We start from the raw sequence: 23,061 nt of genomic DNA, 5'->3' as shown, positions 1-23,061 counted from the left end.
CCTTAAAAAGCATTCTGAATAGAAGAGCATTAGAGAAGAGGTTCCCTCGGGTGTTCAGTGATATTTTCCAGCAAAGATGGATTAGAGTTGTTCTGTCTAAGGAGTCACCCGGTTTGGAGAAAAGGAGCAGCTGCTAATGAATGAGAAAGCCTCTGCAGAGAGCATGCCAAAGGCAGGAAAGCTGACACTTGAGGGGCGGAGGCATGAGCTTTATCACACACAGCTCGCAGGAATGCAGCCTGATAGCAAGTTTCTCAAGATGCGATGACAGGTCACCATTCTCAAATGTGAACTTCCCAACCTCCCTATAAAAAGCTTAGATATGAAAAAAAAAATTATTTGTGGTCAACTAGGAAGAAAAATGGAAGTTTCCTGCAATGCATACTTTGCAGTATAAGCCACCTTGCTGATCTCACCCAGGTAACGAGATCTCCAGGGAGACCTGGGACTGCTACTTTTCAAGATTTGCCCCCAAAAAGGTATTTCATCTCAGTTTAAAAGTGGCCTGTTCAGTTCTTAACACTACCAAAAATAAAAATCCAAACCAAAAAAAAACCCAAACAGATGAGTTTTCCTGTTTATTATCTCAGTTTGAGTTTAATACTAGGCTAACATTGTATGCAAAAGTGAGTTCACGTGTGTACATTCTATGTCTCTAAGTCCATTTTGGGGAAGGTGGGAGCAAACTTCGCAGCCTCTGATTATCAGGAACTGATAGAGAATCAAAGACCCACAGGAAAAAAAGATCTACTAGAGATTCTTCTGCCAGCTTTTCTTATTAAGAGGCCCTCACTGTTTTCTGAAGCGATGGCCCACTTAATTCTACAACGACAGAATTGAGACTATCCATCAAAAATAAAACTGCTCTTTTAGGTTGCATCTACCTGCAAATATACTAAAAAGCAATGCATCACGCACTTTAAATGAGTAAACTGTATGACATGTAAATAATAATATCTCAAGAAAGCTATTTAAAATGGTCTGACTTTTACCAGCAAAAGTAAAAATAAATTACAAACAAGAAAAAAATGGAAGTTCTCTTAAGCCTTGGTGTTGATGGCAGGTGGGTACCAGGTCTGCCCTAGGGGAAGTTTTCAAGGTTTGAGGAAGGTACTGTCACTCGGCTTTTTGGTATCACAACTGCTGAGGCGGGCTCAGGAGTACGGGACAGGGGCGAGCGCGTCCGGAACTCACTTGGAACAGGGGCTGATCACAGTCGGTGTGGGTGGGTACACCAAGGCAACATTCACCCGCTCGCTGCCGTTCTTGGGACAAATGATCTCTGCCACTCCTTCCGGTCTGGGCTGACTCAGCAACTCCCCTGCAGGAGGAGAGAAAAATGCATTAGTGAGAGCTGCTTCAAGAAAAGGACCACCTTGCTGAGAAGCACAGCACTGGGGGTGGGGGAAGCAGGGAGGAGGGCAGGTGGTGAGGAAGGGAAGGGTCCGCAGTCAGAGAACAGATGTGCACCCAGGGCAGAACCGGCTCTGTGCTCACTGTCACTGCCTAAGTTCTTCTCCGCGTCCCTGTGAGGAGCGGTGATGGCAGGAAGGCCACTGTTCCAGACAAAGACAGCCTCTGCCACTCTTCCTTCCACCTTCCTTTCCACAGACAGACTCCAGAGATCTTTATCTAGACGGTGAGGCGAATTGAGCCAGGATCCCTAGAGCCCAGAGAAGCCCAGGCTGCCAAGGAGGTGTTCATAATTAGGATTCAGGGCAGATGGGATTCATGGCAGCCTTGCAACAAAGCCCTGCATTAACGAGCTGGAAATGCAGCTGACTAAAGGTGTGTTATCAAGGGGCACAGCCAGCTTAGCTTCGTGCTGGCAGGAGGATTTCCTGGGTAGGTATGTGTGCAGATTTGAAAGGCCCAACACAATGCTATTTCATGAGTAATGGGGGCTAGTAAAAACAGACAATTAACTTAATGGATTACCCCAACACCCAAAGGAAACCTGTGTACTTTGCATGCCCCGGATCTTTCCAACTAGATCATTAAATCCCTAAGAGCAGTGATAACTCCCATTTCTTAGTTTGCTTCCCACTGTCCCCTTTCCCGGCAGCACCCTGACCTGTCTGTTTTTGTAGCTAGCACAGTGCTCTTGCTCAGAGAATTAAAAAGATAGCTTTTGACTGATGATGGTACCTTATTACCCCAATTCCCCTACTTATACCCAGAAAGTAAATAAACCAAACCAAGAACACAAAACATACTTAACTGGAAAGATGCTACTGAAAATAAAACATCAACTCTGTGGCAGCCATCACTTGGATTACTGATTTGAAATTCTCGGGACTCCAAAGTATATGCCAACATGTGTGGATACAAAAATTCTTTGCCTCAAAATACCGTATTTCTAAACATTTCCCCTTCAGCAGAATTCACATGGATAGAGCATGCGCACGCCCCAGCACAGAACAGAGAACTTAAAATGTACATCTTATTTCATCTTTACAATGTCCCTGTAAGGTTGATCCTCATTTTGCAAATGAGGAAGCTAATATTTAGGGAGGTTATGTGGTGTACCCCGAGTCAAGAGTTAGCAAGAGTTAGCAAGGGGTGACTCGGGATGTGATCCTGGGAACCCATCTCTGGGGCCCTTACCCTTTGCCACCACCCTCTGACACACACCCCGAAAGTGGGGGCTCCTTTCTTACTCCAGAACACATCTTTGCTAGAAGAGCAAGCCAAAAATGCTATCATTAAATAATGAACTAAACATTGGCATATTTGTACTTTTATGAAAGACAATTATTTCCTGGCTTGAACATTTTTATTGGCTTTGCACAATATCAACTGAATGTAATTTGAAAATTAAAACTGTAATTTAAAACCAAACTACTGTGAACACCAAAATGACTGCAAAAGTTAATTTAGCATCATTAGCTTGTATCATGGATATGTAGGTATCAGAATGATGCTCTAACATCAGTTAGAGAAAGATGTCAAAATATAAAAATGCAAATTAAAAACATAAGCATTAAATGCTATCAAAGTCATAAAATGAAGCAAAGTTAGAGCATGTTACACCAGACTGAAACTTGGAAGTTATCCAGCCCAAATACCACTTAACGAGTCAGAAACTCTTCGAGTTTAACAGTTTTGCTCCAAGTCCCACAGAGAGCTTTAAACCAACCAACCCACCACATACTACAGGGCTAGAACTGTACCAAAAGGATCCTCTGAACAGCCCAGGCTTGGGATGGTCCTGGACTGCCCTCCCTTGCTTCCTCACCTGATATTTTCAACTTCTACTTTCTGTCCCAAGATTACCCCGAAGGCTTTAATACAGACTAGGAATCTCTGGTTTCCCTGAAAACTCCTGGTTAGAATTTCACACACAGGCCTTTGCTCCTTTTGGGTGCAGCTGTCCAAGAGGCCAGGATAACAAATGTAGAGGTCAAGCCCCCGCCCTGGGCACCCATCCCTGCACAGCTGGCTTCCTTGCTGGATACGCTGTAGGTTTTGGTGAAAAGACCAGTTTCCCAGACAATGTGAATTAGTGTGCAGTTGACTATAAAGCACTGGTTATCAATTTCTATTAAACCAAGGGCTTTACTGCCCCCCATCTCAGATTCCCAGTATCACACAGGACCAGGGAGCTGGTTTTGTTTGGGTCCTACCCTTAGCAGCATTGCCAGCCACTGAAATAATATAAAAATTTAAGGCACCAAGAAATTCCATCCATATGAAAAATTCACTTGATGCTATGGAAGACTGAGCAGAAACAGAACAGCCCGCAGTCTCTAGGATGCCAGCAAGCTACTGCATGGGGCCAGTATTCTGAGGATTTAAGGAATGTGTCTAGTGGCTAGATTAAGAAAGTAAGAAAAGCAGCTTTTTCCTCTCAAAAAAATCTATCCTATCAATAATTCAAAGAGTGACTCATAACATGTGTTAGCTACTAAAATAGAAGTGAATCATCTCAAATTTCCTTAACACAAACTTGATTTTCAAATCGAAGTACAGCTATTCATTGAGCATCTAATTAGGGACGTCTTACTGTGTGAGGAGCTGTAGCAGAAGCAGGGATACAGGAGCTTAAGGCAGAGCCTCTGAGCAGAGGGTCTCGGCATCCAGGCAAGTCAAGCGCACAAAAAAAGAACTATCGTCCTGCGTGGTGGGTGACCCCAGGAACTTATGAGATGCTAGAGAGTGAATGAGAAAGGCAGACTAACACTGAGCTGCAGGATTGGAAAAGACCTGGAAGTGCCGGGAACACTGACTCAAAAGACCCAGTAACATTCCTTATCAGGATGGAGAACAGTACGCGTGCTCTATTTTACCATCGTGCTGTCGCACACGTCAAGCTGAATATCAAACTAACCCCAGAAGAAAACCCGATGATCACAGCAGCAGCTAACATTTACTGAGCACTTATTATGCACTAAGCCTATAAATGTATTATCTCACTTAGTCCTCATGCCAACCTGATAAAGTGGGTACAATTATCCTCATTACATAGAAGAGGCTCAGGGGTTAAATATCCGCCAATGGTCACAAGGGGGAGGTGGTAGTGCCAGAATGTGAACCCAGGATGACTCCACTCTTAATGACTGTACAATACTGTCCTGGGATGATTAAATTAGATAACACACGAGAAGGAAACATGTGGCATCTAGTAAGTTCTTGACACTATTACTATAGACATAAAGATTTTTTAAAAGCTTACTCTTCCAAATATAAAGAATTCATGTGAATATATGATCAGAACCCAGATTCTCTGGTAAAACAGTATATGAGGATTAGACCATAAATTATCTACATGCAGAACACCTCGCCACACATGTGAAAACTTCAAATGAAAAAAAAAAAAGATCTATTATACATCTGTCATCACTAGCAAAAGCAAAAAAAGATAAATCCCAAAGTTGGTGGGAGCTATAAAAAAATAAATGTTATATTTACAGAAAATGTATTACCAATAGGGTAAGGAGAAACACACATGGGACCTGGTATATTTCCATTTTTAGGAACTTGCTTCAAGGAAGTAAGCCTTTCTTTCTGACAAAAATTATACAATGATTGCTCATAGCAACACTGTTTATAAAACAGTGAAAACTTTGGTAACCCCCTCAAATATCCAGCAATGGGGAACTGATTACAAACTACGACACAGTCGAAAGACAGAATTCTCTGTAGTCGTTAAAGATTATAAGACTGATATTTCTGTGTGGAAGGTAAATCTGAAAGTATGTTTTCATTAGAAATATAAGCTGACAAAGAACAAAGAATTTATAGTGAAATGGGTCATTCAAGATTAAATGGTCCTGAGGTTATTGTTTATTTATTTTTATGCTTAAGTCAATTAAAAAAAAAAGACTAAGTGTGCCTCACACTAAAGGGAGATGCCAGCTTTAAATGCCCATGCTTTCTCCTCTGCTGGCGATGTTCTATTCATATGCAGTTTTTACACAGTCTTTCTGAAGTTGCAGAAATTTGACCTCATTGCATTTACTGAGGCTGTATTAGCCCCCTTCACAGTCTCCCTGTGCCCATTAAAATTATGAAAAACTCTTCTTAATTACTCTGTTTCAAGACTTCTGGCATTAAAATGCTAACAAATTCTTATCAACTGTTTCCTCCCTTGTGTAAGAACAGAACATCAAGTTTTATTACAATTTTTTTTAAACAGGAGAAAATAAGTGAAATGAGCTCATCTTTTTCTGCTAATCACCAGAATTCACAAACATTGGGTACATTATGCAAAACACTAAAAATGATCACTCTGATGACGCAACCAAAATATTAAAAGCCCCAAACATGTCTTTTCGGTGAAAACAAAACCCACTTCCTCATCCAGGATCAAGATCGGAGTCAGGAACATCCCTCAAAACAACAAAAGTGGTCTGGAAATTAAAACAAGCAATTTTATAGGTTCCATTACATAAGGAGTTATCTAGATTTCTTCAAGGCCTCTTTCAGCTTGAATATTCTAAAGTTCACACCCCTCCAACCCCCAAAGTCTACTTCTGTCTTTTAGTTAAGTCTGAAAGTCGCTGCAAAGATACACAAATGCTTGTTCCTCACATCCCCTCTGGGCAAAGGCAGCATCCTTGGAAACCAATGAGCAGGAAGGTTCCCACTCTGCAAGTCCACTGAGTTATCAGAGACAGCAGAGATGGGAGAATCGCACGGTCACTGTTATACGGAAGATGAAAGCCAGACAGAGAGAAAAGGACACTTCTATCTGTCTTAAAACAAAATAAAGCCCAGAAAACATACACACAGGAGAAGTAAACAATGTAAGTTGGTGCAGCCACTATGGAAAACAAAAAACCGCTTAATAATCGGATATATCCTAAGTTATGAACTCCAAAGGCAGCTGCAAAAACTTACGCCATCAGACACCGTAGACATTGTGAATCTCTTCCACAACTGGGTTTTCATTTCCACCATATAGCCCTGCAGTTCTTCAAACTGTCGGAGTCCGCTGAGTTCTAGGCAATTTCACTGTGTAAAAGCATTTACATCTCTGAGATTTGTTGAATTTCCAAATCCAGTTTTGATTCTGAATGCTGAGATTCTGTTTTTAAAAAAATCACTCAGGAATGCCCTCTGTGCCTTGAAGCTATAGGGACAGTTTGTAAAGTCTTATCATGAAGAACGTACAATCTGCAAGCCATACAGAAGCAGGCCAGCTGGGTTCTTGGAGATGGCCTAGAACCAAGAGTACAACTCAGTACCTATCTTCAATGAGTTTTCAAAGCCTGGTCATTAGGCTCCACTGAATAAACTAAATTTCAACATTTCAGTTTCTTCCCAACATCCTCCAAGGTGGTGACAGTGGTGACAGTTACAGGCAGAAGGAAAAACAAAGGCCACACTTTGTTTACTTCTCTGACTCATACACTGAAGCTAACCTGTGAAGCCCTCAGACTCCTGGTGAGTAATTCAGTGGAAGCCAAGCCAGCCCCTCACGCCGGGCACAAGTGACAGACACTTTGGATTTTCCCTTTACAGCAGGTGCTCATCTGGAGCAGACAAGCTTTTCCTTGTTTAACCCAATTCCTGACAGAAGATGATTGTCCTCACAGTTATACTTGCTTTGTAGTCACATAAAGCTTTTTGTTTGTTTGTTTATTGAGGGATAGAAGGAGGTGGCTAAGTACCTCAGGTGAGCTCCACTAAGAAGAGGGGCATAGGGTCCATGGGGCCTCTCCTGGATGGATCCTCATGCAGGTCTCTTCTGGATCAAGAGTCAGGACCTGACATCACAGGTCCCCTTCCAAGGCATTTGGCAAAAGTTCAACAAGGCAGAAAAACTGCTGACAAAATTGCTTTTCCAATCTCCTTCCCTCACATTACAAGCTTACACTTCCTTTTCCTAATGTCTTCTCTTTTTGTGTGTGTTTTTATTTGCACACATGCAAATAATCCTCTTCCCCACTGCTTCCTCGCTTGGCTCTTTGAAGTTCCCTTTCCTCCCAGTCCCCTTTTTTCCATCAACAAGAGCCCCCCATCCCCTCCTCCTTCAGGCTGCTCTTCTGCCTAGACTCTCTCCAGCTGCTGATAGAGTCTCAGGGTCCCTGAGGAGTTTCCTTTCCCAAGTGCCCATTACAAGTACTGGGAAGAGATGCCAGGGAGAAACGTGGGGAAGATTCCACTTTGAAGTGCGAGGTCCCAACAGACACAAAATAAATAGTCCTGGGGGCCAGAACAAACATCCTGGGACAGCAGGTGAACCTGGCTCACATGACACTTATTAATATGTAGGAGAAATTGCTCCAGGGTAGTTTCCAGAATCTGAGTGCCTATGCTGGCTTTGCTTTGGTTCTAAAAGAGCAAAAAATAGCAAAATAAAAGACTGTTTTCTATCAACATTCTATACACTTGCTGTTGGCAGCATCTTCACCAGTCCCAGACTAGCCCAGATAATATACATCTGCAGTATTACAAGAACAAGAGAGCCTGCCTTTGGATTCTGTACAAGATTTTGCTAGAATGTCTAAAAAAGAACCACGCTGTATCCTAGAATCCTAGAACCATGATGCACCACTTGAAGATTAAATAAGGTGGTCTGAGGACAAGAAAACCTTCTTATCAATGGCAAGCATGCTTTAAAAACTCACTACCCTAAAGTAAGTCAGAGAAAGACAAATACCATATGATTTCACTCATAAGTGGAATATAAAAAATGAATAAGCAAAAACAAAATAAATGAACAAACCAAAGTAAACAAAAACAAACACATAGACCCAGAGAACAGAGTAGTGGTTACCAGAGGGGAAGGGACAGTTGGGAGGGTAAAGGGATCAAATGGAGGGTGATGAATGGAAACTAAATTTTTGGTGGTGAGCACACTGTAGGGTAAACAGTAGAAATGCCATGTCGAACATATGAAACTTATTCAATGCTGTAAATCAATGTGACTGCAATAAAAAAATAAAATAAAGAAGTAAAAACTCACTACCCATGAGAAGTGGCGAGGGCTGGTCCCAAAAGGTGTACACAAATTCATGCAAGTAAATCAACAATGGTACACACTGTGAGAAGGTCAGGCTTCTGAGACTGAAGTTACAGAGGACAGCTAAGGCCTTCCACAACCCTATATTCTTAGTGACAACAAAAGAAATAAGGTGACCTAATCATTCATATACATACAGCTATTGCACTGGAGTTAATGAGCTAGAGTTAATTGAATAGCTGCTGGCTCCACTGAAGCTGCTGTAAACACCGCCCTATGAAAAAGCACATCCTTCAGCAAAATGCATGTGAGGACTGAGACCTTTAATGGGTCTGACCCAAGTCAAAGCCGTCTGGGGTCAGAGGAACACAGGGCCCTACCTCTTCCCGCCACTCATTCATTCCAACTTGCCCCAGCTCAGACATGTGTGCCGGCCACTTGGCTCCATCACCACTGCTAAGGGTTTATATAAATACAAATCCACCCAAGAAAGGAAAAATATTTCCCCTTTTCCTGCTCTGGATAAAGTTCTAGCAGACTTGGCTGAGGATTAGACACGCTTCACAGATCAAAGTACGCTAGGGGGAGGCGGGAGTGGGGAGGACCAGAGCCCCAGCCCAGCTCTGGCCTTCCCTCTCTCAGATGCAAGTCAGGATCATAAAAAGCCCCCTCGCTGCTGGACGGAAGTGCTTTCAAAAGGTTACTCTTTATTTGGATGGCCTGTCACCTACTTCTTACTGGAAATGGTTCCAGGCTCAGAGAAGTGAAGGCAGACAGCACAAAAGCCTTCAGACTGAAACTGTCTCCCTCCACCCTGAGTTTTCCTTTCAACTGAAAATGGGAGGAACTTTTAGGACCTGAACTGAAATTTGAAACACTGGCCCAGTGGCCTTGTCAAAATTGACTAAGGGAACCATCTGAAGTCTTTAAAAATGATCAGAAACAGTATCTTTGCATCACGTCTCCAACAAGGAAGATGACAAGAATTCCTGCAAATTCACTTTTCTTGGAGGAAGGGAAGGGGGAGGAGGAATGAATTTTGCCCAGTGAGAGAGGAGCTGAGAAGCCTCCTACAGGGGCCTGAAAGACCTGGTAGACTTAGAGTCAGACCCCAGAGTCTTCAGGCTGGAAGGAACCTTGAGATGGCCCAACTTCCTTATTTTGCGCAAAAATAATATCTCACACTTGCACAAACAGACACTACCGGGGAACATGGTCCAGCCAGGACCCTCTTCCAATATCAGCTTTTCTTTATCTACTCTCCCCACCCAAGTTTCATTCCCTGAAGATCCAGCCTGGACTTGAGGCTATAAAACAAAAGGCACCCACGGCGTCCTGAAAAGCATTACATTATGTGACCAATGGAAACTAAGTCCTTCTCAGCCTCTCCAACCTCTTCAAAATTCTGTGAACAACAAGAATTCTTACTTAAGTCTTCATTTTTTCTTACTTTTCAGGTGCATCTTTTCCTGCAAGCAGGTGTAGTTGGCTTCTAAATGAAGTCTCAATGTAGATAAAGGATGTAATCATAAAAGCATTAACGCCCATTAAAAAGTATGGGAGCCCAGACAGGACTAGCTTCATAAGGGGAAAGAGCCACTTCTGGGGGCAGCTCAGGTTATGCAGAACCCCCCCCAACTTCAATGAGGCCCCTCTACTCTGAGCTCTTGACTGAATATCAAACCATGATCCAACTACCTGTTCAACATTGTCATTTGGATACTGATGTGCCCAAAATAAAATTCTTGATTCCCACTGGCCCCATGCCCCACCAAGTTATTCCATTTCCAGTCTGCCCCATGTCTGTGAATGTCCACTCCGTTCTTCCAGTTACTTTGGACAAAAAAACATGGAGTCATTTTTCCCTCTCTTTTTCTCTCACACCATACACTCAATACATCGGTACATCCTGTTGCTCTAGCTTCAAACCTATCAGCATCTGACTACTTCATCACCTCCCTAGTCCACTCCACAAGCAACATGGATGTGTGATGGTCTCCTAGTGGAACTCTTGCCCCCACAGTCTATTGCCCATTGGAGCCAGAAGGATCCCTTACAATGCAGATCAGATCATGTTACTCCTCTGCTCAGACCCTCCAAGCCTCCTTCATCACTCAGAACGAAAACCCCAGTCGTCACAACATCTACAGGGACCTATGTGATCTGCCCCTCAAACTTCCTCTTTACATCTTGCAAACCTATTCGAAGGGCTTTTGAGGCACAAGCAATGTCACACATACATCATTCAACCATAAGTGACACCAGTCTTCTATACCTAGTTCATTGCTCAGTGCACCCCTATATTTTCTGCAATGCTAGAGTTACAGAGATTTCTAATTTTCCAAGAAAGAGGAGGAGGAGGATCAAAAAGAACATGAGTACTGTGACAAAGTCGGAAAGCTGGCTCTACCACTTATCTGCTGTGTGACCTTGGGGAAGTCACCTAGCCTCTCTGAACCTTATTTTTCTCCGTATACTGTGGACAGTTAATTGCAAATATATACCTCATAGGAGTGCTACAAGAATTAAATAATGATGTTTGCAATTCACCTAACCCAATGCCTGCACATAATAGCAGTTCACTAAATGTTTATTTCTTCCTCACACTGTATTAATCTAAAACATAAAAATCAAGGTTTGAGCAAAAATAACTTCTGAAAAGAGAAGTACCTCTTAGAGGAGCATTTGAAAAGGCCCGGACTTTCCTAATACCTTGCCTAAAATCCCTGTTGCTGCCTTTGTATTTAATCCAGCTCCAAGACAGCACTGTTCTCCAAGGATTATCCAGCACTTTCACACATTGCTGAAGGAAGTATCAATTTGCACCTCCTCTCTGGAGAGAAATTTGGCAATTCCCACTTTAAGATATTTATTCTCTGGGTCTACCCATAAATGCCAAAGGATAAAGTCGCAGGTATTCACTTCAGGATTGTTTCCAAAGTAAGATATTGAAAACAACTCAAATGCTCGTTCAACAGAAGCCTGGTTAAATAAAACCTGCTTATATAACAGAATATCATACAGCCAGTGCAAAAGGAGTCAGCCAGCTCTGTTAAGTATCATTATGTTCAGTATATATTTTTAACTTAAAAAAAAAGACCCAAGCAGTGTTTATATTATGCTACTATTTTTATGGGAGTGGAGGACTCTCTATTCCCCTATTTTTACATAAAATATAAATTTGTAAAAACACAGCGCATTCCGCAAGAATACCCAGAAGTGTGGCAACACTGGTGGTCTCCAGGAGGAGAAACGGATGGCTGTGGACAGAAGACTTTCCTTTTCCCCATAGGGCCTCAAGTACCTTCTGAATTTTACACCCTTTACATAGACTACCTATTAAGCATAAAACTTAAAATAATCTACCCAGTGTAAATGAATTTTTTTCCTTTTTCCTCCCTAGAATGGCTTTCTTGTTTTTTAACTATTTAAAATTTTTAATTATAAAAGTTACCATGTACTGGTTTTAATAAGCAAATTAACATAAAACGTGTAAAGAAGAGGGGATAATCACTTTCCCCTTCACCCGCTCCCAAGTATCCAGGGGTGGGCGGTGTGGACCCTTCCGTATCTTTCTCCTGGCTCAGGCACACGGGTGACGCACATACACACACCAGGGACTTTACGGGTTGATTTTCCACGGGGCAAACTCAGACCATAAGCATCAGTGCAATGCTCCTTTCTTTCATCTGACAGTGCATTATCTGACAGTCTCTTAGAGTGAGAACTATATTCGTTCCAAATTTCTCTATCCACTCAATTTCAGTGTCTTTCTCTTCCCTGCCCCTCCACCACTCCCACTCTCACAATTTTACATAAATGGACTCATGTCACACATTCATTTTTTTAAATAGGGTCCTTTTGTTTGGTTTGGGCCACCATCCCCACTCCCATCTCCTAAGCAGTCTTACAGCCCTTTGGAGAGTGGGTCTCTGTGCCCACAGGGGACCCTGTGGTCTCCCCAGGCCCACCCCTGGGGCTGGTTCCTGCTCTGAGGGCACCTTCCCACTCAGGGATGCCCTGGGGCAAACCTCAGCCTGCTGGCCAGTCAGGGAATCTGGGCCCTGGCCACGTGTCAAGTGTGATTCCAGACTCCAAGATGAGATGAGTTTGCATCATGAAATTAAACAATTGAAAAGAAGAAGCTACTGGACGCTTTCAAAAAACTAAATCACACATTTGATTAAGAAAAAACAGCACAAGTGACAGAGAAAAGCTCTCCAGCAAGTAGAGGCCTCCAGCTCCAGCATCCGTCCCCAGCCCTCTTCCTTCAGGAAGATGAGAGCACACGTTGAGTCAGAACGGGACGGGGTCTTGGTCACACAGACGGTCACACTGGCCGCCCCCTGGGGTCCAAGGCCACTGCCTGCCTGGCCTCGGGTGTGAGAGGAAGCAGCTGCCAGATGGAGCCGGAATGAACTGCGGCGGGGATTAGCGGCTTCCGTGCAAAGCTTACGGGATGCCTCCAAGGCCCCCGTGCAGGAGGTCAAAGTATAAGGAGGAGGGAGTGGAAATGGAAGGTCACTTACTACTAAGCCTATTTCCACCCAGCTTTGCATGGTTCTCAGATTTCATCAGGGCAAATTTTATGGAATGTAGGGAAGTACTTTCAACCTTCATTCAGCAGGACACTAGTGTAGGATGATCACCTCGCTTCCAGATATGCTTGCAATTCTTCTGTCTACACAGAATCTTTCCTGTTGCCGGGGGTTAGGAAGATACAAGTCAATCACCACTGATGAATTAACATTTGACCTTCTCCAGGGCTTCACATCTTCTTTAAAAGGAGTGGAGGAGCTTTTAAAAATTCCACAGACCTCTGGTGATGTTAAAACCTCACTCGGGTGTTTCTACAAGGGCTTGACCTAGATTAAAGGGATCCTCCTGGGACCCCAAGCATGTGGTAGATAGCACAAGGGGCTAAAGTGAGGTTTTTATAAAATCCTATTGATATGAAGCCTGTACTGATAGCCCAGATGCCTTCATAGTAACATCCAAACACGTGCAAAAGACAGTGGGTCTACTTCACATCAGAGCGTCTTAATTTATTAGGGATCCACAGATTAACTTCAGAAAAGGCCAGCACAAGAAGGAGGCTGGTGCCTCCCAGCTCGGCCACCTCCCAGCAGTGGATCCCCAGGCAATGGCTTTACCAGTGCTGGGCCTGAGTTTCCACGTCCAGGTGGGGGACGATACATAACAGGGTCCCTGCGAAGATTGAATGAGATCGTATACGCCCACGTGTTTAGCACGAAGCTAGCTGCCCTGCCCGGAGCTCATGAGGCCCCTGGGACCCTGGCCCCAGAGCTAGTTCAGGACTGGCCACCAGGCCACAGGTAGCCAATTCCTAAGTGGGGCCACAACACGCAGTCTGGTGAGAAAAGCTTGAGTAGGTAGATCAGATGGCTCCCAGGGGGAACTGGAAATTGGGATGACAGATAGAGTTAGTCTAGAGGGGAGAGTAACTGACACAGAGAGGTATGGGAGCAGACATCTGGATCATCTTTGAGCTGCAAAGTAAGCTGGTCTGAGGGGAGAAGGGAGCAAGCCCTTAGGGAGAGATAGAGATGGCACTGAGAGGCGACCACACCTGAGGCAGAGGGCAGAAGATGGGAGGGGACCAGGATGGAAGACAGGGGACTGAAGTGGGCATAGGAAACAAAGAGACAGGACAGGGGGGCCAAATCAAGGGGATGGAGATGGGAGACAGGGTGACTGATGAAAAGAATGACAGGACAGGAGGCACCAATAGACTGAGCAGGGGGAATGGGGGGACAAGGATCTGGGACAAGCAACATAGAGAGGCTGGGACAGAAGGATTTCCTTTGCTTGGATCCTAAGGATGGCTCTAGTCTTGCCATAATCCTGTTGCTTTTTCCCTTCAATTATCTCAAGAGCTCTGACTAGAACATAATAATCAATAAACAGCTTTTTACTGAGAATATCCATTTTGTGCACTAACCATGTTCTTATTTGCAATGAAATTATGCAGCTCTAATAAACTATTATAAAAACAACTTTTGAAACCTTGGCTTTAGTATATCCCTCTGGCTTTACCATATCCCTCTGTATCCAGGGAGATGCTTTTGCAAAGGCCCGGTGAGCATCCCTTCTAGAAGGGAAGGGGCCAGGAGCTGGGCATTAAGACCTGGGTCCAGATCCTGACACTGCACTAATTCCCTGCCAGTTCCTGGGGACCCTGACTCCTCTGGGCCTCAGTCCTTCCGCTATAAAAGGAAGAAGCTGAACTGGTTTATCTCCAAGCCCTGTTCAGCTTAAAGTAGTCTGTTCCAGCTTAAAACACTGCAAAAAATGTATTTTCTACTGAATTTTCTAGGCTTCTCTAGTAGACACCTCGCCAATTTAGCATGAAGTAAAACAATTTCTAAAATAGGGCAAACGAACATGTCCTGCACTCTCCCCAGCCGCCCTCCATCTCTTCTCCAACTCATCCATCCTCATGCTTTGACAAAAGGTACCAAATCTCACCAGCCCCAAGAAGAGTGTTCTCTGCGAACTCAGTCTCAGGCTTAGCATGGAGAATGGTCAGGGCCGAAGAAAGAAATTGTACGGCCAGTAAAACCCTCCACCCGGAGATGCTTCTGCCTCCCTGGGCTTCAAAGAGCTCAGCCACATCGTGCATAAGGCAAAGCTGAACGCTTGCATAAAAGGCCTGCCACTCTGTTCTCGTCATGGCAAATTTCTCTGGAGTGAAAAAAACAATGGTAAATCAGACAAAGAGCAGTGAGATACAATTTTCCATATAAGTTAGTGTTTGCCATTCCTTACTTAGCAAAAATCAGTACCCTCCAGAAGCTCACAGCACCAGCCACACCTAAATATCTCCATCTGCGCAGCTCTCCGCTCCGACACCAGTGCGTCTGCAAGGGGGACACGCTGACCGTCGAGGCCGCCCTGTCCCACCCGTACACTGTGCTCCGTGAGAAGAAACCGGTAAATAGGCAGGCAAAGGCCCACGTTCACACCTCCAGGTTCCAGGGCTGCACTCCCTGGGGAAAGCTCCCCCTTTCACGGGGACAGGAAAAGACGGAATAGCCAAGTCTGGTGCAATTTCACACTATCCTGGAGATTCAGCAAAATACATAATTATCCCCATGAAAGTGTAAAGGGATAGAAGACTGTATAATTTGCCGAGGCTGCTATAAAAAAGGACTGCAGACTTAAAGAACAGAAATTGAGTAGCTTGCGGTGCTGGAGGCTAGAAGCCCGAGATCCGAGTGTCAATAGGGTTGATTTCCTCAGAGGTCTCTCCTGGCTGTCATCTCCCTGTGTCTTCACACAGTCTTCCCTCTGTGTGCATCTGTGTCCAAGTCTCCTCTTCTTATAAAGACACAATCATCCTGGATTAGGGTCCACCCTCATGATCTCATTTAACTTTATCACCTCTTTAAGACCCTCTTGCAAATACAGTCATGTTCTGTGGTACTGTGGGTTAGGACTTCAACACAAGAAATTGGAGGTCAGGGAGATTCAGCCCATAACAAAGACTGAATGAGAACCTCTTCAAGATACTAGGTTTCTTTTGTGACTAAAGGAGCCAATTCTTAATCCCCTTCTCCGGGTCATTAACTGGAGGAGGCTCAGACCCAGGAGTCCAAGATGGGGTCTAGTCTAACCTTTCCTCTTACAGCTGAGGCTGAAGCCCACAGGCTCTGAAGAAGTGGCTGGACAGCTGTACCCAGGGGTTCTGTCACTTCCCTATCAACTTCCTTCCTTTAAAGTTAGCATACATTCATTCTTAAAAAAGAAAGAAAGAAATATCAACAGGAAGGAATATAAAGTGAAAAATAAATGTCCCTCTTCCTCCAAATGCCAGCCTATACTGAAGAAGTTATCCATTCCTCAGGCACCTTCCAGAAATACTGTAACACAAACACAAACGTGTGTGTGTGTGTGTGTGTTTGTGTGTGTGAGATACACTCCAGCTGCCTACCCAATATTCCACTCCTCTTCCTCCACACTCACAGGGCCCTGGCTTGTGTGTCAGGGAAGAGCATAGGCCTAATTAAAATCCTTGCCTGTACAGATTCCCTTGAAGGTCTGGGAGCCATGGGACAGTTCTGGCCAATGAAATGTAAGCAGAAGTCCGCTGAGGATTTCTGGAAATATCTCAGCTTTCCTAATACAGAAGCCTTGTTTCTTCCTACTTTTCTCCAAATATCTTTTCCTACCTGGAAATGTAGATGGGAGGCCAGGTGGAGATCCAGAGAGAAAAGAAACTTGGACAGAACTGTGCACAGATGGAACAGGTTATCTCCAGTGGGGTTACCCTCAGAGGCCCCGAGGCCAGAAGCTCTGGTGGGAAGGCCACAGAGATGACCAGACGGTGCTTCTCAGCCTTGAAGGTATCTACCTGCACACACCTGACTCAGTAGGCCTGGGATACAACCTGATCTTACACATTTCTGCCAAGTTCCTGGGTGGTGCCAAGGCTGCTGCTCCAAGGGCCACACCTCAAGATTAGGGGCTACATGTCCTCCGGTTCTCTCCAATCCTGAGATTCACCCATGGACCCTGACAGGAGAGGCGACCCACAGCTTCTGGCCACTAAGAGTTAATAACTTGGAGTTATATGTGTTAGGAAACACCAAGATGAAAGGCTTAAGGGAGCAAAGATTGTAAAAGCTCCTAAACTAAAGAGTCCCATTCGGCATCAAGATTTTCCTGAAGCATTTCGACTAAAAAAGGGTACTAAGTTATTATTAAGTGTCAGCCACTGTTTTCATTAAGCTATTTGGTTTTCAGTATTGTTTTTGCTTGGCTATTTTAAAACTTGAATCACAGCATAGTACGTAAGTGAAAGAAAAAATTATCTATTAGCCATCCAAAATTACAGGGTTTTAGATTTAAATAAGGCATCGGTGGGGACTATTCTAGAGTCCATATCTTCTGATAGTCAAGAAAACTGAAGCTCAAGGTCATCAAATCTCACAATGAAGATCACCGTCCTATATTCTCAGTATCCTTTCCTCATCTGTCTGTCTGTCTGGCTGTCTTTATTTATTTATTTTTGGAGGGGGAGATATTAGGTTTCTTATTTTTGGAGGAGGTACCAGGACCTCCTGCATGCTAAGCATATACTCTGCCACTTGAGTTATGCCCTCCACCTTCCTTTCCGTGTCTTTAAAGTCAGCTTAGTGTCCAAGTCTAAAAAGAAATATGCTTACTTCAGTTTTCAGAAGTAACTAGAATAAAGTATTTGAGAAAAGTCTGATAAAAGAAATTGAACTTAAAAAGATACCTTCTCCGTAACACCGCTTGATTTTAAAACCTATCGTAAAGCTACAAAAATCAAGGTAACATGAATATATGTATAGATTAATAGGACAGAACAGAGTTCAGAAATAGGTAAGTACATTTATGGTCGATCAATTTTTGACAAAAGGGTCCAGGTTAATCCCAAAGGGAAAGGATAGTTTTTTCAACAAATGGTGGTGAAACAACTGGATATCTGTATGGAAAAAACAAACCTCAACCTTTATTTCATGGCATACACCGAAAATAACTTGAAATGGAGTCTAGATCTAAATGTAAAAGTCAAAATAATAACACTTCTAGAAGAAAACTTAGGTGAAAATCTTCTTAATCTTGAGATAGCCAAAAAAAAAAACAAAGTAGTAACCAGGGGGAAAAAAACTGATAAACTGAATTTTTAAACTGTTGCTCTTCAAAAGATACTGTTAAGAATGGGATGGTGGTTGCATGTCAAAACTCATGGAATTTATCATAGGCTTAAAATCAATATCTTTTTACTACATGTAAATTATGCCTCAAAAGGGTTTATTTTAAAATAAAATACCCCCTAAAAGTTAAAACATATTTTTAAAAATATCCTCTCTCGTGGGCCTTGAGCATCTTTCCGAGATGGTAAGTGCCTCGGAGCAGGAAGCATGTGGCAGCCATGTCAGCAGCTGCCCGTAGGGCCTGGTAGAGCATCACGGTTCCACTCAGGAAACATTTGTTCATTAATTCCCTCATTTTCCTCACAATGAAGATGTTTCCACAAGAAAATGAAAACTGAAAACTGAATTCCAAACTTGCTATATAATTATCTTTTCATGAGAACAAATTTTTATCTCAGCAATTTAATTTTTAGCATCTATAAATATTTATAACGCTTTCTCTCTTACTCTCTCAAGATTCTAGTCACTGAATAGGGTTCCATATTAAAAAATGTAAGAGATCATGTACCCCTCTAAGAATATCTGGGATCCCATTAATACCAGGGAGGAGAGTCAACATCTGGAGATGGCTCTCATTACCCATGTGTTGAGATTAAACTTTCCATGGCCCCCTGAGATTATTTAGAATAGGGATAACCAAAATAGGGCCCACTGCCTGCTCTTGTAAATAAAGTTTTATTGGAATATAGCCATGGCCAGTCTTTTAGAGATTATCCATGGCTGCTTTCCAAGATGGTACAACTCTGCTTTCCAACTTTACTACAACAACAGAGTTGTGTAGTTGCCAGAGAGACTCTATGACTTACAAACCTGAAGACATTTACTATCTAGCTCTTTACAGAAAAAGTTTGCTGAACCCTGACCTAGGATATCTGATCTAAAAGAGTACATACCATACAAGATAGAGAGGAAGGAGTAGGAGAAAAACCAAACACTTAAATGAAGAATTTCTTTTTAAGCACAACTAAACAATTCTGTGCAGACTCTGATGCAGGAGGGAAGTTTATTATTTCAAATGCAAATGTTAGCCTACTCTGTTGTTCCTAACAAAATGTGTAGCTTAAGTAGCACCAGGTTCTGGATTGCATCCCACTCAAAAATATCTACTTCTGTGGGCTGTTTCAAGTTGTATCAACGGTTCTAAACTTCTGTGAAAAAGCACCCAGCTTTCTATTTTAAACACTTCCTGAGTGAGGCAATGCATCTATGAACTCGAAATTTTTATGTGCAGTAATAATTTAGGAGAGAAAAAATGTAGTGGAGCTGGCTTTCTTTTGTTCCCCTTTTCTATTCACGTGAGTCCGAAAAGCCCGACTGCATTTTCTCCTATGAATTTCATCATGTTGCTGGAAGTGAACCAGTCTTTCTTCTTTTTTCCCCATAGTAATAGTCATCTTATTATTTATTTAAACTGGCTCTTTACATGTGTATGAATTTCATTCTGTCTAATGTAGAGACTAAGCATAGTTCCATGTTTAGGTATTTTTGTACAAGTTGAACTGGGTTAGGGAGAGCAATGGGGGAACAGTGGCCTTGTGACTCTAGCAAAGCACAACTAAGCTCTGTGTCTATAAATTTAGTATTTTGAAATAGAAACTTATCAATAAGTAATCAGCAACTAGATGTTCATAACACTGCGATTCTTAGATGATGGTGCAAATACTCTGCTAATGTGGACAAGCTCTTTATATATTCTTGAAACAGATGACCAAACAAGTTATCCTTCTAGGCATTCAGGACAAAAGATTTTAAATAGGAATGAGGCAAATGCTTGATTTTCTCCAAAGAAGATATATAAATAGCCAATGAGCGCATGACAAGATGCTCAACATCACTAATCATTAAGGAAATGCAAATCAAAACCACAATGAGATAACACTTCACACCTATTAGGATGGCTACTATCAAAAAAGCGGAAAGTAACAAGTATTGGTGGGAAGATAAAACAGTGTAGTTGCTATGTAAAACAGTACGGCGGTTCCTGAAAAAAATTAAAAATAGAATTACTGTATGATCCAGCAGTTTCATTTCTGGATACATAGCTCTCAAAGAAGTATTTCTACTCTCAGCATTATTCATAACAGCTTAAATGTGGAAGCAACCCAAGTGCCCACCGACAGATGAATGGATAAGCAAAATGCAGTATATATTAACACAATGGAATATTACTCAGCCTTAAAAGGGAAGGAAGTTTTCACACATGCTGCAACATGGGTGAACTCTGAGAATCGTATGCTGAGTGAAATAAGCCAGAAAAATACTGTATGCCCTTCCATATTACCTCTCAGTGATCTCTCTTGTGCTTTGGCAGTTTGGGTTTACAAATTAGCATGGTTTTAACCAACATGAAAACAAAGTAGGTGTCCAGTTTGCATATAAGAATGTGAGAGAGGAAGAGAGGGGGGTCTGTGTGAGAGAGAAAGACTAAAAGGGAAAGCTGGGTACAGGATGGCCAGGGCAAGGGCAGGGGAGGGAAAGAGGAGAGAGAAGGGAAGATAAAGACATGGTCATTTCTCCCCTGGACGTCACCTTGAGCCCCCTTCCCATAAACACCAGCAAACCCACCCATATCTTACAGGCTAAAAATGAGAGACTAGCATTTCTCTTAAGTTAAGCTTTTACTTTTATTGATCCTTTTTATCATTATATAGGGTCCTTTATCTTTCTTTATGGCCTTTGTTTTAAAACCTATTTTGTCTAATATGAGTATTGCTACTCCCACTGTCATTTCCATTTGCATGAAATATCTTTTTCCATCCTCTCACTTTCAATCTATGTGTGCCCTTCACCCTAAAGTCTGTCTCTTGTAGAGGCAGCATATTGTCGGCTCTTGTCATTGTAAATTGTCTATACTTCAATAAAAAATAAATTAAAAAAAGAAAAAAATTAGCTTTCACACTAAGGTCAGTGAAAACAAACCAAAAAAGGAAAGGTAGAAATTGAAGAATTATCTGTTTTATCATTATCTGGGGCAGATACACCTGTATAAAGTGGACAAAATATAAAAAGCAGAGACTTATTTTATAAATGATTGGGGAAATCTGCTCTTCTCTGGGATTCTGACTGCATGAACATGGAGACACAGATTCTAATCCCATGAAAAAGTCTAATGGATGGAGAGGAAAAGAACCCTGGCCTGAAACACCAGTCCGTCCCCTAACTGGCAGGGAAACCGGGGCAGAGCTTGTCTATCTCAGCTTTGTCATTCAGAGAAATGGGAGAAGTCAGACTACATAGTCCCCAAAGTTTCCTCCATTTCAGCCCTAAAAATGATATGACTCCAAGTCATAGGATCATTGTCCCCATATTACTATCTCCCTTAAAAATGGGAAAAATAACCCACAGATGTTCTCATCAGAGGCAAGCTTCAAATGCGCTATTTGTTTCCTTAAGGAAATAGTACCGCCTTCTTCAAACAGGACTGTGTTCACACTTAACCATGTTTCTTTACAAGAATACAAATAAAATATGCACGGGCATATACATCACTCCTGTCATTGTTTAAAATTAGCAGGACTCTTGCACCAGATTCTTATGTGAAAAGAGCTAGAACTACACAATTAAGATGCTCTAAATCTGCAGAGGCGGGAATGACCTCCACCCACTTTCTCTGTTATAAATGAGGAGGCTGGTGTGAGGTCAGAGCTCAGCTTCAGATGCCTCCTTCTCAGATAACCCCAGGCACTGCCCATCACTCCCTACATGACCTGACTCTCCTGATACTTACTCAAAGCTTTACTCATATATTTGGATACTGGATTACTGATTACCCAACACACACACCCAACTAGATTTTCAACTCCTGACAGGTGTTGCCTGTCATTGCTTCATCCCCAGCCCCTGACACAGTGCCTGGCACATAGGGATGCTCCAAAACTGCCAAATAAGCAAATTTAAGTTCTACTGGGCACTTTGGGCTGTTGCTTTATTTTTAAAGGAAGGCCCAAATACTATCAGCATAACAATTCTTTTTTTTCTTTTCTTTTTTAACATTTTTTATTGATTTGTAATAATTTTACAATGCAAATTCCAGTGTGGAGCCCAATTTTTCAATTATACATGAACATATATATATTCTTTGTCAGATTTTTTTCTCTGTGAGCTACTGTAAGATCTTGTATATATTTTCCTGTGCTATACAGAATAATCTTGTTTATGTATTCTACATTTTGAAATCCCAGTCTATCCCTTCCCACCCCCCACCCCCTTGGCAACCAAAAGTTTGTATTTTATGTCTATGAGTCTGTTTCTGTTTTGTATTTATGTTTTGTTGGTTTTGTTGGTTTATTTGTTTGTTTTAGATTCCACATCTGAGCGATCTCATATGGTATTTTTCTTTCTCTTTCTGGCTTACTTCACTAAGAATGACAAAGCAACTCTTGGGTGAAATTCTGAACAACAGCAATAACAAAAGATGAAGGAGGAAGGAAAAAAACTTCATTTGAGTTGGAATAAGAGGAAGACTCTGGGGACATTCTAAATGAAGTAGCCTCCTTCAGTATTTTGAAGGTACGTATGTCCTTTTTTCCTTAAAGCTAGAGATAGAGATTTAAACCAGCCTGCTTTTAGCCATATGCAAAGAAAGTAAAGTGGATTTTGTTTTTAACATTCTGCTTCAAAATTGCCATTGTTTCTCAAGCATGATCAGCTGAGCAAATAATGGAATGTCCTAGGTTCGTTCATGTAAAAGCCAGAAACAGTTCCATTAAAAAAAAAAAAAGCTACTTTCACAGGGCAAACCAATATTGGAAAGATGATTAGAATTGATCCATCTATGACCCACAGGAAAATCCATACTCCTTTGCAGTACTCTTAGCCCCATCATGCACACAATATAGCAAGTAGCAAAGTCCAAATGTGGGGGCCCACCCAGTTAGAGCCAGAAGAAGGAACAAAATATTGTAAATGGCATCTGTGAGGCTGTCTGGAAAATGGCTCTCAATTAGA

The 23,061-nt window shown here is 42.4% G+C and overlaps 1 protein-coding gene and 1 long non-coding RNA gene across 7 annotated transcripts in view; one reads left to right on the top strand and one right to left on the bottom strand.

Annotated features, from left to right (window-relative positions):
- The window catches only part of MFHAS1 (multifunctional ROCO family signaling regulator 1), a 72,258-nt gene that overhangs the window by 10,792 nt on the left and 38,405 nt on the right, over positions 1 to 23,061 (bottom strand). For 3 of the 4 annotated variants that reach the window (XR_012064470.1, XR_012064471.1, XM_072950345.1), the window contains exon 2: positions 1,195 to 1,321. Coding sequence is in view for 2 of the 4 variants with exons in the window: in XM_072950345.1 (XP_072806446.1) it covers positions 1,195 to 1,321 (127 nt within the window). In the remaining 2 variants the exon portion in view is untranslated. Of the gene's footprint in view, positions 1 to 176; positions 316 to 1,194; positions 1,322 to 23,061 lie in introns of those variants that run through there. The other variant, XM_072950346.1, reaches the window with a different exon arrangement.
- Positions 1 to 23,061, top strand: part of LOC140689480 (uncharacterized) — a 93,222-nt gene that overhangs the window by 39,737 nt on the left and 30,424 nt on the right. For all 3 annotated transcript variants that reach the window (XR_012064473.1, XR_012064472.1, XR_012064474.1), the window contains exon 4: positions 22,478 to 22,623. This is a non-coding gene — a long non-coding RNA (uncharacterized lncRNA). The remainder of the gene's footprint in view (positions 1 to 22,477; positions 22,624 to 23,061) is intronic.

Source organism: Vicugna pacos, chromosome 26 (assembly GCF_048564905.1).
Source record: "Vicugna pacos chromosome 26, VicPac4, whole genome shotgun sequence".
In the NCBI taxonomy this organism is placed as follows: Eukaryota; Metazoa; Chordata; class Mammalia; order Artiodactyla; family Camelidae; genus Vicugna; species Vicugna pacos.
Note: the sequence above shows the minus strand (reverse complement) of the source record. Positions and strands in the feature narration are given on the sequence as shown.